The following is a 23,275-nucleotide window of genomic DNA, read 5'->3' as shown; positions in this document are numbered from 1 at the left end:
GAAGAGCAACATTTGGCCTGTAGATCTGCTACTTTTCAAAAAGCAACTCTACTGTATTTGAATAATATATTTAAAAACTTCATTTTTTATGGTTTTGTGTTTAGGGCTCTTTTAATGTTGTAGTTACTAGAAGCTGGAAAACTATTATATACCTGAATTTTGTTCATACCTCTGAAGATTTTTATTGTCTTCAAGTAAATTAACCTTCAAGTAATTGTCTTCAAGTAAATTGTCTTCAAGTAATTAAGTTGTGGTCTGTGATAAAATAGGCACCTGTTAAATTCAGTAGATAACTTTTCTGAAGAGGCCAGTTTTACAGTTGTTCTTGCCCTGTTTCATGCAGAGCTGCATGACAGACAAGCACAAGAATGCCACTGTGAATGCTGAAGTCTACATTTCAAAATGACAGAGGGAAAAAGCCTACCAGTCCATTGAAATAAAGAACCCACATGACCTATTTAAATAAAACAAACTGCAGCTCAGAAGGAAAACACATCCATACTAGCCAATTTAAGAATCCGAGTCAGAGCCATTCCTAAGCCTTTGCCCCATATGAGCAAACCTATAACGCCACTATTTCAGTTTTCCCAGCCCACTCTGAACCCAAGAGTGGCCCATCACAAGGAACAGGCCCTCAGAAGGTAACTTGCAGCTGTGCAGCATTTAGCAGGACAGACAGCTCTATTAGACAGCTGGACTATCAAACTAATTAAAACAATCTGCAGTGAAGACAGGGCTGAGTGATGGGTACGGTGTCCCCCTCCCAGCTTCAGCTGAGATTTAGACAGTAAAGTGCAGCAAACTGGAAAATAGAAGCAGGATATATTTCCACATCCTTTTACTAACTGCCCAGGAAATGTGAGTGATGCCACTGAAGGAGACAAAAAAAGAAATTTACACTAAATGCCACTTTTAAAACATCAGTGGGTGTGAGTATTACTGTCATCACCTATTCAGGAAGAATTTGAATCTCACACGTCACAAGTCCAAGTACACATCATGTGCTTACATGGAAATCCCCATCCTTGTGAAGGGTATGTTCTGTCCTAGAGCAGTTCCATGACACAAACTTCTTTCCCAGAAAAACAGAATTGCATATTCACAGAGGTTCACCCTGAAAAGATTTCAAAGGTCCAAAGGACAGAAAGAATACAGCAAATATGATTTCTACAGTGACAAGCCTAAGCACTTCAGGGCTCTCCTGGGGTAATCCTTTTCAATAAGGTCACAGGGGGCCAAGTTTGTCACCATTTCAGGGTAATGTTGAAAGCTGTATCTCACTCCAACCACACAGTGATTAAAGAGCACTTGGATAGTATAAGGTACACAGATTAAAAAAGTGCCAGGTAATAGAGTTTGAACATACACATTCACCATTTTGGCTGAGGGACTAAAGTGGAATCAGAAAAAGGGATAAAGCTGCTGCCAGACCCACAGAATGGTTCCAGCAAGTTACATTTATGCAATACATTCCTAATGTCTATATCTATAATTTACAAAACCCACATGTGGGTAAACCAAGGTGCAGAGAACCTAACATCAAAGCATTCACAGAGAGCATCCAGAGCTCCTACAAGGTACCAAGCCAGCACCCTTTCCAGCAGTGCTGGGAATCACACCAGATGTGCAAACATTTCACATATGAGCAGGAAACATAGATAACTTAGCCTGAAAAGCAGTTCTACACACTCAAGAATCAAGGAAGAACCAGAAATAGAACCCAGATAGCCTGTCTAATGCTTACTGTATTAAACCTCAACTCATAACTTCTTGCAAAACTAGGACAAGAGCTGGAAGCCAAAAGCTATTACAGACACTAGTATAGTATACGAAAAAAATCATAAAGGAAGAGGCAACAGGAAGAAAACCAAACTAAAAGATTAATAGGGGGAGAATTTAGTTTCTAATCACAGCCCAAAGAATATTTTCTACTTTGTGATAGTTCACAGCAAGTCAAATTTCAGTTTTTAACTACGTAGCAGTAATTGTATACATCTCACCACAATCATTTTCCTCCAATTTTGTCAGCTGGAAATCTCCCAGGACACAAGTGCCCATTGATCTAGGGACATTGGGCAATTCTAAATCAACACAGAAAAACACTACTGCCCTTCCTGGCTCTTTCCATTCCAACTTATTGGGATACATTTTTGACATCCAAAGGTTTTGCACAAAAACCTAGCAGGCATTACAGAGACATTTGTGTCAGCCACTTTGCTACTGGTGAAAATTTCATTTTAAATGATCTGCAGCTCTCTGCTCACTTCTCCCACAGCACAGCACTACTTGAAATAACCAGGAAATCTGCCAAGTGATGACAAGCACTTTTGTTTCTTCATTTTAATTCAGTATTTTATTACACACAAAAAAAAAAATACTACAAAAGTCCTCAAAGCAAGTGCGTACCAACACTCCTTTCACAACTGAGATTATAGTAATGCTCTATTTTTTTATTATAAAGGTTACAAGTTAAAAATCACACATAAAGAAACTGAGCTATCCTATGCATTCATTCTCACTAATCATGATTTCTCTCCGGTGACTGAAATAACAGACCAGATTCTTCTCAGTGCTACTCAGTGAAGAGGCAACATGTACTAATTGAAATATAAGGAACTATTCCATTTAAACATAAGAGGGGAAAACTCTTACTTTTCTTCTTTACTATGCAAGAATTCAAATACTAAGCAGGTTGTGTAGAGAAACTGTGGAGTCTTCATCCTTGAAGATATTCAAACCCACATCAGTCCTGCTTGGATGACAGGGTTGTGAGCAGGGCAGGCTGTTGTGCTAGATGACCTCCAGTGGTCCCTTCCCACTTCTGCAGTTCTGTGATGCCACATCTAAGTCAAACCTATCAAATCTAGATAACTGTTCTACTTCAACAGAAAGTGAACAAAGAGAGTGAAAGAAAACATATCTGAAAGGCTGAGTTTATTGACTCTGAAACTCACAAAGTAGGCAGGCATATATCAAACTGGATCCTTTTCTTCAGTCAGTGCCAGATTCTACAGGAGTTATCCTTGCTCCCTAGAAATGAACACGCATTGTGAAGGATCATTTAGGTGCACATTCTTGTTAATACCTACATCAACAACGTACCCAGGAGACACATATATATTTTTTTCTCAACAACCAGCAACAGGCAGCAGAATCTAGGGCAATGCTTCCAACTGAGATCATCCTGCATCCCATGACTGAAATGAAGGAAACCTGATCAGAGTTCAGTACCAAATACACCAAAGGCCTGCTGCTTTGCCCTTTGTTCATCCACACCTCCCTCCCAGCAATGCATGGTGAGAAAATGGCTTAGTCACTGCTCTGGTGCTGGTATGTGCCCACTGGAGAGATGGGAGGGCATGCCCATGCCTTTGGACAAATTTGTTCATGGCCATATTCTCTTACATCTCAATTCTAAAGAGAAGTCTAGATTTTCTTGACTACATTGTATGTCACTGCTCGTACCTGCATTTGGCCCCAGGAAAGTTTTCAGACAGTTTTTGTTTTGCCGCAGCAAGATTTCAGATGTCTTCAAAAAAAAAGGAAATAAAAATAGAATATACTAGTTACCTGTAATGATTGTATCACCTTTGTAGTTAAAAGCACAGGAGAAGATCTCATCAGCATGACCCTCTAATATCTGAAGGCAGTGCCCAGTAGCAGCATCCCAGAGCCGAGCTGTTTTATCAGAACTGGCTGTTAGTATGCAATTGCCTTTAGGGTTGAAACACACCTTTAAAAAATACAGAAATGAGTTATGTTACTCAGCAAGTCAGTATGCCTAGAGAAAGAAGCATATTAAAGTGATTGAAAGATGAAAATAGAAAGCAGCAATCTTGCATTCAGTTTTTTAGCTAAAATCAAGGGTAATATTCCACTAGAGTCATGCTAGCAAACTTCTGTGGCTGAAAACTTCATGTATTTAAAAAGGCCTTGTATACCATGACCTTACTACAGAATCATAACTTCCAAATAGCAACTTTATTTAAATGTTATCATTATTCTAATGTAAAATTTATACATATTTTGTAGAGTTCTACATTTAATAACATCTCGGTAGTATCAGAATCTGCACTGAAAAAAATTAATTTTATAGTAAGTCTTCATATTTGTTAAACATTCACTGCCATAACTGCATGGACTTCCAGATAATCAGATACATTCTTTGAGCACTAACCGGACAATACCAGTTTATCATACAATTCAAAATTACTTAATCACTGAGGGCAAAATATCTGCTCCCCAGAAATCCCATTTCCAAGTAATAACATTCCTAAGTGGTCACATATCCATAGAATATCTGCAGAAATACATGGCCTTTTCCACATGCTCCCAGAGGAGGAGACTCTCCTCCAGCACTGAAATGATGCTAAGGCCCTGATGGAAGCTGTCTCTGACCCACCCTCTTGGCAGCAGGGGATCAGACTGGCCTCAGTGGGTCTACACAGTGTGAGATACTGCAGTGACTTTAGTAACTGAGGAAACACCAGTCCTTCTGAACTTTCTATTCTCTCAGCAAAATGATTTAAAAACAAATCAATAGAATGAAATAATTTAAGTTTTGTTCATTAAGAACCATCCTAGATTCAAAATATTAATATTTCAACATCAAAAGACATCCAAAAAAAGGAGCATAAACACAGCACACTAACTTGAAGCCAGGGAGATTATCTATTTGAAAGAATAATGAAAAGCTGCAAGCAATAAATATCACAGTTTGAGAAATATGTACGATGTTGGAAGCAACTAAATTTATTTGGAACAGAACCTTGGTGTTCAAAATTGAGCCAGATAAGCAAAGCACATGAGCACACTCCTCATGACCAAGTGATTCTTGAAACAGACTTTTTGTATTTCCAAACTCCTTACTCATTTTTGAAAATAAGATTCTCCATGTATTTTTCCACAGGAATATGGTTTTTCTGTTCCATTACATAAATCAGGTGCACAGAGAAATGACAAAGAGTAAAGAGGAGCACATCTGGTAGAAGGAAGGAATAGGGGTGATGGTAAAAGCCTTAGAGGCAACAGCCTTAAGATGTCAATAAAAGATTATAAACCTAGTGCTTATTCTGTCAGAGAACGTGGGACTCCAATGGCAGAATAACACAGGCAGAGTTTAGGACAGGTCAGACAGGAGCTCTGTTGACAATGATCACACTGAAAGAAGACTTAGAGAGCATCTCCCTCTCTACTCCCCCGTTCTTTATCAAGTGTGTGTGCAGACCCAAGTGATAAACTGCTTCAGGAAAAGCAAAGAGCTAAGAAAAATCGGTCCTTTCAATGGCAACAAAGCCAGGTATCCACCCCTTGGAGGGATGGACTTAAGTAGCTGCCACCATTCTAAGGAATCAAATGGTAATGACATGACAATACAGGGAAATGGCTCCTGGAACCCACAGGAGTAGCACACCCAGTATTGTCTTAGCTCAGAAGTGGGAAATTGGTAAACAATCACTGTCTGATAGCTTTTAGCCAAAAGGAATGCTGTTTTAGTAAAGATAACTTCTTAACCACACCTATCAATCTTTAATATTAAAGAATGTGATGGTATAATGATTAACACTATTCCTGCACCATGGAATAACTGGTGGATTGGATGTCACACTGAGTCAAATTAAAAAAGGTGCAAACCACACACAACTTACCTTTGAAATTTCATCTTCATGCCCTTCTAGCTTTGCAATGCACTGTTTTGTTCCTGCATTATAGACTCTTGCTGACCCTGTTGCAGTAGGAGCCATATGTGATTGTTATGCTTAAGCATGCATTTCAGTAAGAACATTTGAATAAGGTCAGAAGGAACTCATCCTCAGGTTTAATTTTAGAAAAAATAGAAGGCAAAATTCAGGGTTTCCCCCAAGGGTAAAGTATGTTAAAAAGAATCTGTAATCTGGGTGGAAAAGATTGACTTCCTTTCCTAACCAGAAATGGATTCTCCCGGAAAATTCCTAACATATGAATACAAAGGTCCACACAGCTTACTGAAGCCTGTTATTTCAGAATGCATGTACAATATATTTATAAAGCTCTCATTATATTTCATTCTTTAATAATCTATTTATTATATTTAATAAGATATTGATTAGATATCAGGAAAGTTTTTACATTGGCTTTTGTCTTAGTATAGCAAGTACAGGAAAATAGATCCAAATCGTCCTCCCCATGCAGTCTGGTAGCCTGTTTCTGGAATTTTGTATCTAAAACTAATACAACATTGTCATTATGCAGTATAATAACTGAGCAGGTGAATACAGAAAACTATTTATTGTGATTCCTAGACAAATAATAAACATGCAAAACTTCTGCATGCCAATAACAAAACAAAATTGCTTCACTACTTCTTTATTGTGTATTCTTTTGCTGTACATTAGAAAAGCCTGCTAGTAAATCCAGCAGTAAAATTCCAACTACATTTTTCATTTAAGCCTAAATCTGAGCCACCAAATCAACTCCCTCAAAAGCTATTTACATACACATTTAAAAGGTATTTCCAGCCACAAGTGAAATATTCCCTTCCAAGTTTGAAGTTAAAGGGGAAAGACACGTTGAGTTGATTGAAGTATGAAAATAAGAACTATGTCACTGGAGAAAATTTTTAAAGTTTAACGCCCAATTTCCGTAATGCAACAAACATTGCTCGATTGATAGTTTTGAATCAAGTCCTCCTCCTCATCAAGCCACACTCAAAGCAGAGCCAAAGGGAAAGGACAGAGGTGTTCGATGCTGCAGCTCCCCAGCAGAGGCAGGCCCCTCACTCACCGTCAGCAGAGGCTGTTGCAATGCGCTGCCCGGCGTAGTCAAAGCACACGTCCAGCACCTCCTTGCTGTGCCCTGCCAGCGTCGCTATGTGTGTCCCTGTCACTGCATTCCACAGCTGCACACACAAACAGGGGCACTGCTTGCTGCTTTGGAACTTACTAATTTACTTTATAGATATCTAGTTCATTAATAAAGCAACTTGTAGAGGCCCTTTCTGATGTTTGACATGTAATAACGTGAAATCCGAATACAAATCAATAATGAGTCATTCTTTAGTTAGTATAATGAAGTTCTATACATTTTTTAGTTCAGTGTATTGATTAAACAAGTCTCAACTAGACTTCACTGAAATTAGTAAGATTATAGGTTTTACATTTAGTTGTAAATTCTCTAATTCATTATATGTACTACTTTAAAATTATGCTCCTCAATTTAAAAAAAGATACATTTTATATGGCAAGTAGCTATATTCACTACCTACTCAACCAGCTTACCATGCACGTTTTGTCCATTGATCCAGTGACAATGAGAGAACAGTCCCAGTTGAACTGGGCACTGCTAATCTCTCCTCGGTGACCTATTAAAGTATGTAGTAACCTACAAAAAAAATTAAATTATCATTTACATTTATAGTATGTATTTTTATATACACATAAATTTTAAGTTTAGAAAATGGTATAGGTAAAGTGTCAAGTCTTCACCATTAAAGCAATTAAATGAGTGGTGCAGCTCATTTAGGATTCTAGTACTACATCAATTCCATTTTCTATTTTTGGCAAAAAGAGGCAGTAAAGAATAAAATGGAAATTTCCTCCCTTCTCTTTCAAAAATATTTTAGCAAATGTATTTCCAGTGAAATGTGTTGATTTTCAGTACCAGCAACAGATTCCTTGTGTTCATCTACATGCTAAGCAAGTACAGCAAGTTTTTCCACATTACTCTCCCATTATCCTACTTCAATGAACTGTAAAAACAGTACATCTTTAAAACACCATATAATCTAAACCTATTATAAAATCCACTGAAGATCAAATGGAAGTTAATCAGGTACTTAATGCGAGCATGTTCCCAAGTAACAGGCAAATGACAGCCCAACTGAAATATGATTTCTAATCCTCATTAATCCTCAACTTCTTGCTGCACAAGACTAGCAATACAAGTCCCATTAAATTCTTCAGCTTTATCTGAGTAGAGAGGGTACAATTAGCCAATACTGCTTCCTATTTAATGGCCTATAAGGCAACAAAGCCTAAAAAAAGATTAATTGAGATATACATCTATTAAAGGATTAGAAAATTGGGTTATTATCACAATGCTAGTATCACTGCATCATTAATAGAAGCAGACTGTAAATAACAGATAAACTAATGACCAGAAAAACAACTAAATTAGTTTAAGTGACTAAAATGTTTTTATTCATTGCACAAGATATATAAGAGTAGTTAAATTAATATATGTGCTAAATGAACAGTAAAAAAAATTTCCTGAGCATTTGAATTTGCTATTTGTTTATAATAACAAAAACTTGATTACCTTCTTAGCATTTTACAGAATTGCTCCTTTTACTTTCTAACACAGGGAGGTCTACACTGTTGTAATTGTGTAGACTTTTTATAGTAAAACAAAAAAAAAATCAACAAGCAGATAACAGAGGAAAACTTAATTTTATAAATATATTATTTGGTCATCAAGACTGCTGTTACTGTAATACCTAATACCCAAAATACCTAATAGTACCTAGAAAAAAGTTTTAATTTAAAAGCTGAAAACTTAAACTTCCAATTTCCAAAAAGGCAGTGCAGCCTTCAAGCTTTGACATAAAAATCTGATCAATAAACAGAATAAATAGCAATGTGGAGAACATCTCACAGAAGCCATTATCAGATACACAGAAAGAACACAGAAGAGAGGCTTATGAAGTGCTATAAAAATTCCTTTTAAGTTCTTTATTAAAAGCAATCAGCTTTAGTCATAGCACTATTTCCTTAGCCTTCAGTTTCCAAGTGAAATTTGATCAATGGATGCTCTAGTATTTGACTATAACTGCAAATGAGAAACTGCTTCTGTCTCACACACTGGTGTCCAGAACCCCTGACCCAAGATACAGGACCAGGCTGTTGATCTGCCAAATGAAGCTTTGCAGACACCTTCAACTACACTACAATGGGCTGTATCTACCATGGAAATAGAGAACTGGATTACAACAGTGTAATCCAGTGTGTTCCCCCTTTTTTGCTGAATGAGTGTTGGTGTCAAATAAGCTCAAAGATTATTGGATCAAGCCTTAAATGATACACTATGTGTACACTACTTATAAATCACACACTTAGTCTTGCTTTTATATATATTGTCTATTATCCCAAGATATCACTATACACAGACTTTCCTTTTATATATAGATTTCAGAGATATTGCCCTTGCTCTCAAAAAAAAAAAAAACCAAAAACAAAATAGAATGGTTATCTTCATAAATTACTTTGTCAGTAATCAGGGTGATCATTTTATTATTTACTTACACTGAGCTTCCCACTGAAAAAAACAAGTGAATTTGTCAGTATTATACCAGTTAATATTTACCTGTTGCATTATTATTTCTTGTCATCTTAATCAAGAGATTTTGTTCTCTACAGTCAAAGGAGAGCACATTTTAAATTTATATTGACAAAGGATTGTGAAAAGGAAAAATACATAGTTTTTAAAGATAACATAACCAGAATAATTTTCTGTAACATAAAATATGCTTTCTACAGTCTAGAAATCCTAGACATCTTGCAAGTCATGAGTTTCCATGTTGATAAAATATATTCCTCTTTGGAGAATTCACCAGGAACAAGCACAGGATCAGTCCAGTCTTTCTGCCTCTTTAGTACTCATAAGATAGAAATTTAAAATAATACATACAAAAGCAAGAGCAGAATTCCTTTTCAAAAGAACAAAGAGAAGAGGAGTAACACATTACAAGACCAAAGAATATATCATCTAAATGAAATACAAGCTCTGTAAGATGTAGCTCAACATTTTCTATTTAATTTGTCCTGAAATCATGCAAAGTAAAATTATATTTATTAGTGCTTTAGTACCTGCCAGTGCCAACATCCCATACTGCTACTGTATGGTCAAAGGAGCCAGTGATGATCCTGTCTCCAGTGGTATTGAAAGACAGAGCAATAATTTCTGCTGAGTGCCCCTGAGAGAATTTTTAAAAAGACGTATGAGAATACAAATTATTACTTTTCCATTAATATAGTTTAATATGTAGTCTTTTTCAGCAGCATAATCTTTCCATAACTTATCACTATTTTATTTACTGTCTTGTCCAGTATACCACATTTTTGACAGAAAGATCTACCTGACTGTGGAATAGCCAATATCCCAACAACTGCAAAAACTCAGGCACACCACTTAAGCAGGAAGCTCATCCACTATATATGACTTAGGATTTATGTGAGAAAAATGCATTGAAGCAGCAGAGGCCAATCTGACCCTAGGGAATGCCAGCAGGCCACACAGAGCAAAGAGAGATGAAAATCTAGAGGTAACTGGATGATTGTCCTCTGCTCATGTTTACCTCCTCCATACAGAGGAGGTCACAACTGACAGTAGAGCAGCAGGTTTTAACAAGTAATGGAAGGGATTCTAATCTCTAGCAGTAATGTCAGTGCAATGAGAAAATCTGTCTTTTGATAAATAGGACTCATAAAACACCGCAGCTTCTCATGCCCTTCAAGTTTCCTTATTCTGTTTTGGAACTGTAGTCACTTATGGGATCACCTGGTGAAAGAAACTGCAAGCTTTGAAACAGTTGGAATGGTTACATTGTTATTTATCTCAGCTGGAAAACTAAGCTAGGAACACCTCTGAAAACATCAGGAATGCAAACATACATTTAAAGTGGCTACTTCTTCTCCTTTCTCTAGATCCCATAATTTGGCAGTGGTATCCATGCTTCCAGTTGCCAACAGTGTGCTCTGAGGATTAAATGATAAACATACCTGTAGCGAGAAACATTGGATAGAGGAAGTTTAAAGGAGTCCATTTATATATATTTTCTAAATAAGCTAAGCTAATCCTAAGGGTCAGGATTAATATTTTTAAATGAGACAAAGATCTGATAATATTTTATGACATACAGAAAACTTGCAGAATTCTTCCAACAGCTCACTAGAACAGCAACAAATCCTTACCACATGATTCTGGATAAGCACTCAGACCAAGTGGACTTCTTACAAGTACATGCTTTGTTTTCTTTCTTTCAAAATTCTCTTTGAAATCCTCCAATTACTGTCCAGTCTGACAGTGCTCCCTAGCACTAGTGTTTGGTAGGTTTTCTCTGTTACTTGATGAGACTGGGGCAAAGATCATCCAAACAGTTCTGTGTACCCACAAACACACTCTGTGCACTCTTACCCTACCAGGTGTCATTATCAATGTCATTTGCCAAGGGCACTGCCACAACATCATATTTAAGAAAACGCAAGAATAAAATCTCAACAACTACTTTAATTAATTTCTCACATTAAGAACCATGTATTCATCCTCCCATTTTCTGTAATTATTCAGTGTGATTGCTCTGCAAATAAAGAATAGCAGGTGCCATGAAAAAAGGAAAACAGCAGCTCGTTTTTTTTCATCCTGAGTAACTATGGGCATGCCCTTGCCAGCAATGTATCAGATGCAATAATGGCCTTTCAGAAACAGGTCTGATTCAGAGAAGCACATAATTTCCTGTTGGCAATTATCTCCTTCTAATTACTTGTCAGCACAACTCATAGCACTCCAGGTCTAATCTAACCCCTAAGAAGTCAGAAAAAATGGAGAGGCCTTTAAACATTTACCTGACTGATTTGTGGAAGTAAAACCACTGCAGCCTTTTTTAATAAGCAAACATGTTCTTCTCCATTGTAAGGGGTAACTCAGAGCATCCAGAGAATCAAAAACACACTGAAACAAACCCCAAATTCCAATACAGTAAACCACCATTTTCCCACCTCTTTCTACTTAAGGCCTCTCAATCTACAATTAAATTCAAATTGTTTTTTCAGAAACAATTTTCAGCAAAATTTCATTGAACAGTGATTATATCGCTATTAAAAAAAAAAATTCATCATTGAAATTCAGATTTTAGTGGTTTTGTCCTGATCTTTCAAACTGAAATTTGTGCATCAAGGCACTTGATGCTGCTGATAGGGGTTCTAGCGCATGGGAGAGGAAACCAAGCATTTTTAAGCTAAAACTGTTTTAATTTCATAGATCTTTGACATTTCAGCATCCCACATATTCCCAGTTAACACACTTTAGATTTCAGAAATTCGTTCCCCTACAGCTCCAATTGGTTCTGTACACAAAGTACAGACCTCTGTGTGAAAGGTAACCAAAGCAATGATGTTCTTGTATATTTAGTTATGCAAATATGAGAGGCAAGATAGCTAGAAAAACAAGTGATATGTAATCAAACAAAAAGTATGTACAATAAACTGAAAATTCCAGTTGCTATGGTATTTTTCAATGTTTTAACATTTAACAAACAAGGGAAATCAGAAAAAAGTAAAAATACAATATAATTTCAAACTGTGTATGGGGATTTATTCTATCTCAAGAACTGTCAGACTATCCTCCCTTGCAGTGCAGAAATGTTAACAAGACCTGGATGTATGAACAGAGGTGCCACAACAACTGTGCCTTCCAGTGGGAGCTCACAGGGAGTCAGAACTCACAGTCATCGACGATAGTGTGAGGAAACATAAAGGAATAAGAAACATCCATCACTACTCACTATTTCTGCACTATGTCCTCTGAAGGTATGATAACATTTTCCTGTTTCTGTACTCCACACTTTGCAGGTTTTATCAAAAGATCCAGTGGCAATCTTGTCACTAAATAGAAAAAAAAAATCCTATAATTTTTATGTAGAAAAACCCTCTGACTCCAGAGACAGCAGAATCCAGAGAAAAAACACCCAGCCTTGGAAGCTCCCATGCACTTTGGTGCTTGCTGCCACACTACAAGATCCTGCAGCAGGATTTCACAAACACAAGTTAAAGCAAGGCAAAAAATTAGCAGACACAGGGAGTTTCTAAGAGAGCTACTGTGCCTATTTATGACCAATCTATTAGCACAGGAGTGTTCATAACTGATGACTGACCTGCTTTAGGGATGATGTTGTGTTGTACTTACAGATTTATTAAGAAGTTATACCATTTAATCAGATAACATCTGTTTATCAACAATTATAAATGCAGTTCACCCAAATTTCAGAAGTTGAACTCTACTCCTACTGAAGTCAGTGGAAGTGTTGTGACCATCTGCACATAGAGCAAGACTAAAGTGAAGTCTCCAGAAAATGTACCAAGGGGCACTGTACCAAAACCTAAAGATTAGCAGAAAAAAAAGGGTTTTATCAAATTTTTACTACAAAAGTAGTTCAAAGTTCTCATCAGGTTTTATCTCGCTGTATGTTGCTTGTCCACTTTTATGTTACAGTCTAGTTATTGATCTTTGCACAGATTTTTGTCATTATTTTCAGCAAACCATATAAATGAACTTCATTAAATGCTTTTCTAAAGTAAACAATAATATCAGAATATAAGACATTGACACAAAAGGGTCCAAGTTTTCCTTTTCATGTAGAAGAAAGAGATGAAGTTTCAAATAGTGTAAGAACAAATCTTTTAACATTTATTTCCTGATGGTAATTGTGTATTGTTCATCTGATAAATAGGACATCCAACAGTAACGTGACTCAATAGAAAAATAGGAATTAATTTCTCTTACTTTACAGAAAAAATGTTTTTTTCACACATGACAACTTCCTCAGGAAGCAAATGACAATGAAACTTCAGTAGCTAACATGTAATTCCCTTCACCTAACAGGTGGCAATTCCAACCTAGGCAAAAAATTATTGAAGAAAACAAAAGGTGCAAAAATTAATATATGATATTCATACAGCAGCACCTTGTGGATTTAACTAAAATTACTCAAAAGTTGTGACATTTCTAAATCATGTCCTAAATAATATTGAATTTGTAACGGCAAATGGAGAAATCCACATCTTTCTCCTTAACTGAAGCAACACAGATTGTCATAAGTACTTATATGTCACATCACATACAACTACATGGAGGCAGAGGAGAATGGTTAACATTCAGAACACAATCTGGTCATGCAGATATTACTGAAATAAACTGTGTTTCAATACATTCAACTAACTCTTTTTTTTTTTTTCAAGACTGAATACCTAATTAAATTTTTGGTTAGAATTTCTAAATTTAATTTTAAAAAAATGATAGCAGAAACCATGTTTGAATGGATTTCTTGTACAAATAATGAGAGTGTCATCCTACAGCGATTAGCTATAGCTGAACTCTACAAACTCAGAAGTTGAACTCTTTCAATTTAAAATAGTCTATTCTTTGTTACATTATTTGTAAAAAAACAGTATTAGCAATTATGAAGAATCTCAGAGGAAATTTATTTACCCATAGGGGTTATTGAAAGCTATTGCATAGACAACGTTTCCGTGTCCCTCCAGTGAATGCAGCTCTTCTCCTGATGCTGTATCCCACAGTTTGCAGGTTCTATCATAGCTTCCAGTGATAAAGCTAAAGCAAAGAGAAAGTCATTTCTGAATTCAGCAAATATCTTACTTGTCCCAATGCACTGCCAAATTATTTATTTCCACAGATTTTAGTTAGCATTGTCTCAGACCCTAAATCTGCATTCAAAAATACAGATTTATGATCATAGAGGTTCCTTTTCTTCTTTCTTTAACATATTAGTCATAAAACCACATTTTTTTCTAATCTTTAATGTATTTTAACTAGAAAGCATGCTGCTGCTTTTAAGACATGAAGGAAAAAATGATAAGACATATGTCCACAGTGAAATCAATTAACATGAAAGTTACACTTTCACTCCAGTGAAACTCTCAAATGAGTTTATGTCAAAGACTCATTTAGCTTTTAGCAATATTTAGTTAATGGCCATGAAGGTGCTTCTTTCTGTAATACGGTAATTGTCAACAGACTATGACTGTGGAAGAAAAAAATTACATAAATTGAATCTCACCTGCTACTTTTTTGCATCTCCCATGGGTTTTCCACAGAGGCCTGAAATATAATCCCCAATTATGCCTGAAGCTGCTTATAAGCAGCAGAGCTGAATTCTTTCTGCAGCAAGATAAGAGCACTGAAGCTTCCTTACCATTTAATTTACAAGTACAAAACTTTAATTGATGATTAGATGCTTTGACTTTGAAAACAACTTACCGGGATCCAGATTTGTTAAATGCGACATTAGTCAGAGGCAATATGTGTGTTCTAAGCACCTGAAACAGAAGCAGGGGCAGTGAGAGGAAAAACATTTGATGCTAAAAAAATAAACAAAATTGCTCAAAATATTCAACAGATTAATTTTTTCTCCTCCTCCTGTTAGAGGAGAAGAAATCCCACATTAATCATCAGGTTACCACTGAAGATGTTATATAGTATTGATTTCAATGTTATCCTCCATTTCAATGAACTGGTTGTTTTTCCATGTTTGTATTTTCTTCACCTTTTCCAAGACCAGCAAAACTACCCTAGACCAGAGCTGAATGGGCAAAACAAAAGACAAGACCACGATGACTAAGATCAGTGATGAAAGAAATGCCAACTAATATTAAGCCTTAGCCAGTGAACCAAGAAATCCAGTTAAATTTGAGACTTTTAGGATGTGGGATGCTTCCAGCTGGCACTTGACTCTGTTGTACAAAACAGGAAGAAAAAAAGAAATATAAGCTACAGCTTATAAGAAATATAAGTTACAGCTCTGTCCTATGAAGTCATGACAAGGTGTGCAAAACCATAACAAAGATACTCAGGAAGACAAAATTCCAAGACAGAATTTCAACTTTAATGTCTGCACAGATTGTGGAGGTTGTGGAGGCTGTTTTCTAACAATGCTTTAAACAGACACACAGGATCATTCATGTGAATGAGCCCATAGCCATAGGAACACATACTGAGGTTTATTAAGCAGAAGTGAAAATAGTTTCAGATACTGCAATGGAAGTTGCCATGCCATGATACTTTAAAAAGGACACCAAAAAAAAAAATCTGGCTTGATGTTTGAATAAACTGGCTGCTGTAAAACATGGTTTGCACTTGAATAATTTTCACCTATTAGAAGCTGCCCTCTCCTCAAGTCTGAACCACAATAAAATCATAAACTGGGAAATCACCACAATTGCTGACAGGGAAGTAAAGGGACGTTGAAAATACCCCAGTGGTTCACTAGGTCTTTCCTGTAGTGTAAGAATGAAGAAGAAACTGTTTATGAACAGTGAGATTTAATCACTGATATATTACCAGAGCTTCAACTTTTTTGCTTATCTCAAGTTTTCCAAGCTGCCTGTCTCCAAAAGGAAAATGAAAAAGGCACAGAGATCTTCTACTCAGAAGAGTAGGGATTCATCAAAATGGAAATAACAATTGATAAGTGAAGGACTGAGAGGGAGAGAGAAACAGAAAATGCATTTTATGTTACAGAAACAGCAATTTCTGCTCTCTAGAGAAAGCAACAAAAGTTGTACTTTCAGCTACAGAAGTGGGAATGGGCAATCAAGATGTGGAAATGACTAAAATATTGTGTTTTTTAAAAAGAACCACAATATCCGTCTGCCTATGAGAATCAATAATTGTGGAAATTTATGGAAATCTCAACCATAACATATTTAAAACTATATGCATGCAGCTCTAAACAACAGAGGTATTTTGAAATTATGAAAAAAGGGAGGAAAACGAGATGGGTTTTATGTAATTTCAGATTATGAGACTAATTCTGTTCTTCCAATGCCCAGTGCTGCACTTGCTTCATCCATGGAACTCTGAGCCAGCAAGAATTGTCTGTGGAAATGATACAATAATCAAACCCTAAGGCAATATTAAAAAAATACACCTCAGTTCTGCAAAATCTGCTACAGCTGTACCTACCTAAGATAAAAATGTGCAAATTACTATGGCATCCCATGCCATGGAATAGTTTAAAACCTGAGAAATTGCTATAAAACCTCATTTCTCTGCAGGGTGCCTAACACACCACCATCAGCACAATTACTGGAAATAACAAAAAGATGAGCTTATACACTTCTTTCAGATTATACTCCAGTGCAACAAGAATAAAAACCATTCATTTCCAAACAATGCACACATGGAACATTTTTTTTCAGGGAAAAGAAAAACAAATCTCACTCCCACCAATCTCTTATATTTTATTAGTATCTCAGAAGGACCTGGTACTCCTATTCCATTTAGAAGCCTTAAATGAAATTGATCAAAAAAGTTCTTTTCACACACTTCTAACCACTCTTGAGTGAAGGAAATAATCCAGTGCTGATTGGATTTGCTTGCTTCTATTATTTCCAAACACAGAAGCTCAGACACAGCACTACACCCAACAATGAACAAATATTTACACTCAAGTTTGAACAAGCGTTTGAAGATTTGTCAGTCTCTGATGAACAAACAATTTCTAAAGCTTTTGAAAAGCAAGGCATTATCTCAGCTGAGAGCATAACTTGGAAGATAAACTTTTTAAATTTAAGATGCCTTGCTACATAGCTCTGTTTTCAAGGTTAAATACATATTTCTTTGCAGAATGCACCTGGATGAGTATTGTTGGTCAAAAGAACCAAAGTTAAACCTCAGAACATGTAAGGGGTTTTATAGCTGAACAAACCAACACAAAACTTCTTTTTCTCTTCTAATTTAAGCTAACAATAAACAACATAGCACTGACCAACATTGTTTAACAGCTACACATTGCCATCTGCTGACACAATAAAGATACAACGTTAACTATGTCAGATTGAAGCATGCAATATCTCAAAGAAAGTTTCATTTCCACAGTTAAATACAATTAAACCTGTTCTCTTCTGACACACTCGATGCTGGATTTGAAGCTCTGAAAGGTCTCTGTAATCATTGTTCTTAAAATTCCTATTTGTTTGAAAAAATATTTCAAGTGCTGTCTGTAAGCTGAAAATCAATTTATCAGTATTCAAAGATAATAGTAATGACAGAAAGTAATGAGAACCAGGATTTGTAACGACAACTGCATGTGGCATAAATCCCCATAAAATAATAACATAAATCCCACAATCTTCACAAAATGAAGAACAAGTAGACACATGTATGAAAATATTTTGGTCCTTTCCCAACTGCTAATTTACGTAGGGTCCATTTACAGGTTTTGTTCAAATGTAACTATAGGTGTTGCTAGCCCACAAACTCTTACTCAACAAATAAAAGATTGATTTCTCTCCATCTAAAACACACCCTAGTGATTAAGCCTGGGTAAACAATATCTAGGAACAGTTATACCTCTCAGCTTTATTGGGGGAATTCCTGGCAGAAAAATTCCAGGCCAGACTCAGTTGCTCTGAAAGTGCAGAGAGGATTGAAGAGGGCCAAGGAATCAGTCATATAGCACAGCAGTATAAACATACAGTATCACAACATAAACCCCCCGAATGCCCAAAATTACTTTAAAGATGCCTCTGACCTTAAAGAGAGAGAATTTGTGATTCTGTTTTTCCCCTAGCTTCTCCTGCAATCTTTGCACTAGATGTATGACATGTTCCAAGCAGGAAGCTGTGATGAGAGGCTCTGTTTTTTGGATTTCTTCTACTAAGGCTGTAACATCTGTGCTAATTATGAAAAAAGAACAAAAACAGACTCAATAAATACCCCAAACCCACCACATTCCATCCTCTGGAAATAATTATGAAGTTAAACCAAAGAATACAATTTACTTGCAGAGAAACTGAAGTAAGCAATTAAATGCTATGCATTTATCTCATTCTGTAAAGGCCTAAAGAAAAAGAATAAATCTTTCTTGGTTTTTATATTTCCTTCCTTCTCTTACTGAAGTTGTACAGTAAAATTCAACTTTTAAAAATTGTAGCTTGGCAAGAAATTTATCTTTTCAAACGATTTCCAGGAGGATCAGGCATGGGAGACGTATGTCCCAAACAGTCAGTTTAAGTACCTAAATTATACTGGAATTTCATTAATTCCAAATAAATTGCCCATGAAGCAGTAACAAGATAAATTATGTATGCAAAGTCTTAAATTTATCTCTGTCGGTGGCTCCAGAAATCTCTGGCTGTTTCTACAATTCTTAGTTTTGACAGTAACTACCACGTGGTCCAGTGTCGTGATGTCCCTGGAGCCCGCAGCAAGGGGGCTGGTCTGTGGAACTGGATCCTCTTTCCATTCCATCAGATAACTACTGATTTCTGACTTTCTGTGAGAAACTAAGGCTTGACAATACCCAGCAATCAAATGACAATACACTCTTAAAATCAGCTTAGCAAGAAAGACAAGCATTTCTGTTAGTATGGGAATTATTCAAGTCTAAGGGGATTTTCTGCATCAGTCTTCTAAATGGGAGCCACTACATCATAAAAGAGTATCCTCTCAGAGTTTATACTCCTGTTCAGCAACACCAGACAACTTATTTCTTTCACAAAGAGACTTGATATGTTTTACCCACAGCACTATACTGGACAGTCCTAAGTAGACAAAACATAATAATTTTTAAATTGAGATTTTTCATCCTGCATTTCCAGCTTACACTGTCTATTGACAGGCTTACATGCGAGGCCTCTTCCATATCAATGCTGGTATTAAGACAATCATATTACTTCATGTCTTTCTGCCTAGTAAACTCCATGGATTTGGGTGACTTTATTTAATGGTGGCACTTTGTTATTTTTCGGAAGCCCTTCCTACCAGAGCTGGCTGAGTAGAGCACAGAGGCTCTACCTGATCTCACTTATGTGTAACACAGTCAACTAGAGCTGTCGATGAACATGCTATAAAACAGAGAGTGCTGTTATCTGAAGGAATATCATACTTACTCAGGTCTAAGATCAAGCAGATCTATTGATCTGGTCTTTGATTCACCGCCTTCTACATATTCCAAAATAATTCCTTTAAAAATAAGTGATAAACAGGTCATAAATAGACTTCTGGAGTTTTATAACTGTAGACAGCAGCACTTCCACTTTCATAGCTCCACTTCAGGAGACCCAATTCCAGCTCTTGGAGCTGGAAGGAGGCTAGCTGTTATTGCTGAGAGTAAGCATGGTGATCAACAACTCTGACATGCTTATATGAAAAAAGATATTAAATAATATTATTTATGAGCTATTTTCTATTCTAGAAATGAACAAGCTCTTTTTTCCAACAACTTTTTGTATCATTTCATCAGCATTAATTTCAAATAAGCTGTCCTGAAGATACTTGCTGTAGTTTGGTGTTTCAAGAAGCCTGCAAAACATGTTTTACAAAACCCTTTATATTTTTTCTAGTGTTTGCAAAGGCTTGAGTGCAGTAATTTTAAAAAAAATCATAAAAACACCTTATATTCCCAGGTTTGCTCTGGTACCTCTGCAACTTCCACTGAACTGGAGTATTAAAATGTTTAACCATATGGCTTCCTGTTTTGAAACAGCTGATAAAGGTCTCAGCTGCTCCTTGACTTTCTGTGGGAAAAGATGATTTAGATGAACTTCTGTGTCATTCTGCATTTCATGAAGTTCATAGGAAAAGTCACACTTCTGTGACTACACTGTCACGAGCTTCTTCCACTTCTTTAGTGTCGGCACTGAAATAAGTAAATCATCCATGTAATGTATGATTATTGCTTGTGGATGTTTCTGTCAAGCTGGAGACAAAGCCTGCGCCACAAACCATTAGCAGGTAGTGGGTGAGTTTTTTAATTTGAAAGTAATTTGAAAAGAAGATCCTTTTTTTCCAATACACTTCCTGAGCTGGCCATCTCCAGCTTGTTTCACTTCTGAAATTTCACTGAGTCACCTGAGTACAGTCTGGCAGCACTGCTTTTCAAAGCATGGCTCCACTCAGAAAATTCATAAATTAAGGACAAAAAAAAAAGAATTAGCATCAGCTAGGCTGGAAAAGGCCTCTGAGATCATTAAGACCAACCCAGGACCAAGCACCACCTTGTTAACCAAACCCTGGCACTGAGAGCCAGTCCTTAAACACCTCAGTGATGGTGACTCCACCACCTCCCTGGGCAGCCCCTTGCCTTGATCACAGTCTCTGTGAAGCGTTTCTTCCTAATATCCAATTTAAATCTCCCTTGGCACAGCTAAAGACAATGTCCTTTCATCGTCTCCCTGGCTGCCTGGCAGAAGAGACCGACTTTCACCAGGCTCCAACCTCCTTTCAGGCAGCTGTAGAGAGCGGCAACTTTTTTTACTAAACAGCAATTTAAAAACACAAATACCATTTTTTTTTTCCTTTTTGTGCCATCTAGACACCGTTGACTTTTTAAACTCCTCACTGTGACGCGAGTAAGACTGCCTTGACTGCACTAAGTCACTAGTTACACCCCCGATGGGTGATGAGCCGCTCCCCGCTGCAGCCTCTGGGCCCGGGACGAACGGCGGCACCTTCGCTCCGGCCGGCGGCAGGTGCGCCACGGCCCCGCCCGGCCCCTGCGGGCTGAGGGGACCCGCCACGACGGGCGCTCCGCACACCCCGCGGCGCCCCGCCGCACGCCCCACACCCGCGGGCCCCCGCGCGCTGCCCCAGCCCCGGCACAGCCGCCGGCAGCACCCAGAGCCCCCCGGCCCCGCTCCGCACCCGGCGGGAAGTAGCGCAGCAGGAGCCGCCTCAGCGCCATCGCCGCCCGGCCCCGCGCGTCCGCCCGCAGCCATGGCAACGGCCCGGGCGCGCATGCGCGGCTCCGGCGCGGGGCTGAGGCGCCGGGCCCGCCATGGCGGGGCGCAGGGAGCGCCGCTGCGGCTGCGCGGCGGGTCGGTGCTACCGCCCCGGGGCTGGCACCTGGCACCGCGTCAGCCTGCCAGGGCTTCTGGGCTGCGCCACCGAGAGGAAAGGAGCGGATCTAGGAAGAGTGCGCTAAAATACACTTATAAAATTTGGAGTGCCGAAAAGCCACTAGTAAGGGTGTAGCAAATATGTGAAAGCTTCTTGGAAAGTGAATAGTTACATACTTAGGAAAGAGGGCAAAGATTCATTAAATTTAAAAAAAAAATTAAAAAAAAAAGAAAGAAAAACCTCATCAGTTTAGGTTTTTTTGTTTTTAAAGAGATACTGAGGACTGAAGCACAACTGTAAAAATACAGTTTAGAGTCACGGAATCATTAAGGCTGGAGAAGGCCTTGCAATAGAGACCAGCCATTAACCCAGCACCACCACATTCACCACTAAACAACATCCACAAGGGCCACATGCCTTTAGAACACCGCCAGGAATGCCACCAATTCCCTGAGCCGTTCTTAATAGCCAATCTAAACTGTGGGGTTTCACCCCCGGATTAGGATGACCCCAAAAGATGGAAAAGTCCCTCCTCCAACCCGTGCCTTTGAAGAAAGACTCAGTAGTCTTCTGTTGTCTGTTCTCAAGGTTGTTTATTGTTGGTTATCTAAAAGATTCTTCTCCTGAACTGCTGTGGCCCGTAAAGCAGCTCAGACAAAGGCACACTGCCCTCCCAGGGGGCTGGTGCCATCTTTTATATCATATATTACGTACTACATGTTTATGCCTTTTCCCCAATGCCTATTATCTATATTGAATGGTGACTTTCTACTCTAGACCAATCTGTGAGTGCCAACATCACCAAAGACATGGAGGTTAGGAAGGAGAAAGAAAGAGGACAGGGCACACCCAAATCCCTCCATCTTAGAATCCCTGACCCCCATGTACAAAACTTGGACCCCTGCGTACAAGGCTTAAAACCCCCCTGTACAGCACTCAGAAATCCTACCCTTCACTTCGTGACTACTTCTACTACAATATCTAAACTTTTGTGACTTCTTGTTCTTCCTGCAAAGTTGGTAAACTGTTCCATGGGTCAGATTCAAAGCCACAGGGATCTCTGGCTGCATGCCAGGGTCTCAGATGCTTTTGACCTGGGTCTGGAACGTCCGAGAATGTCTGTGGGACATTCTGAGTTCCGACACTAAACCATGCCCTGGCACAACTTGAGGCCGGTGCCTCGCATCCTATCACTTGTTACCTGGGAGAAGAGACCCACCCTGCTGCACTACAGCCTCCTTGCAGGGAGCTGGGGAAGAGATAGTGTCCCCCCGGTCTCCTTCTCCCGACTAAACACCCCCAGCTCCCTCAGCTACTCCTCACAGGCCAGTGCTCCATACACTGCATGAGTTTCACTGCCCCTCTTTGGATGTGCATTCCATCAAAAAGAGAAGAAAAAATGTCATTGAAAAGAGATAACCAGCATGGACTCATGAGAAGATAATGCATTAACAGCATGGAAAATTTGAGCCAAGCTTTATGCTGAAATGGCTGTAGAGCATCAATAGGGGGAAGCAGTAAACACACTCTCATTTGGCTGATCTCGTAGCCCACATTGTTGACAATGGATCAATACAAGACAGTCCCACTCAGTGTTTAACAATACGTGACTTTTCCAAAAACACCCATATGGCTCCCTACAGCTTCACTTTGAAGACAGTCCTTT

At 38.1% G+C, this 23,275-nt stretch overlaps 1 protein-coding gene across 2 annotated transcripts; it reads right to left on the bottom strand.

Moving 5' to 3' along the window:
- Nucleotides 1–2,338: 2,338 nt before the first annotated feature.
- On the bottom strand, nt 2,339–21,455 carry DAW1 (dynein assembly factor with WD repeats 1). Of its 2 annotated transcripts, none has more exons than XM_038146474.1 (13): nt 21,415–21,455; nt 19,662–19,734; nt 18,302–18,446; nt 15,028–15,086; nt 14,239–14,361; nt 12,536–12,635; nt 10,647–10,754; nt 9,843–9,949; nt 7,257–7,359; nt 6,763–6,877; nt 5,649–5,725; nt 3,571–3,733; nt 2,339–3,030 (listed from the first exon to the last, which is right to left on the bottom strand). In XM_038146474.1, the coding sequence occupies exons 1-13, from the start codon at nt 21,452–21,454 to the stop codon at nt 2,996–2,998; spliced, it is 1,248 nt and encodes a 415-aa protein (XP_038002402.1). In that variant the 5' UTR covers nt 21,455; the 3' UTR covers nt 2,339–2,995. The 2 variants fall into 2 exon arrangements, with proteins under 2 accessions (XP_038002402.1, XP_038002404.1); XM_038146476.1 differs by having other exon boundaries at nt 10,647–10,730.
- Between the last annotated feature and the right edge of the window lie 1,820 nt (nt 21,456–23,275).

Source organism: Motacilla alba, chromosome 9, assembly GCF_015832195.1.
Source record: "Motacilla alba alba isolate MOTALB_02 chromosome 9, Motacilla_alba_V1.0_pri, whole genome shotgun sequence".
Lineage (NCBI taxonomy): Eukaryota > Metazoa > Chordata > Aves > Passeriformes > Motacillidae > Motacilla > Motacilla alba.
Note: the sequence above shows the minus strand (reverse complement) of the source record. Positions and strands in the feature narration are given on the sequence as shown.

Bases quoted from the DNA above. Each gene is read 5' to 3' on its own strand.
- DAW1 (XM_038146474.1), bottom strand. From the start codon at position 21,454: ATGGCGCTGAGGCGGCTCCTGCTGCGCTACTTCCCGCCGG. The intron at 9,950-10,646 runs GTATGTTTGCAT...AAATTCTCTCAG, and splicing joins AAGAAGTAGCCACTTTAAAT to GGGCACTCAGCAGAAATTAT. The intron at 3,031-3,570 runs GTAACTAGTATA...GTTCATTTCTAG, and splicing joins AGGTGATACAATCATTACAG to GGAGCAAGGATAACTCCTGT.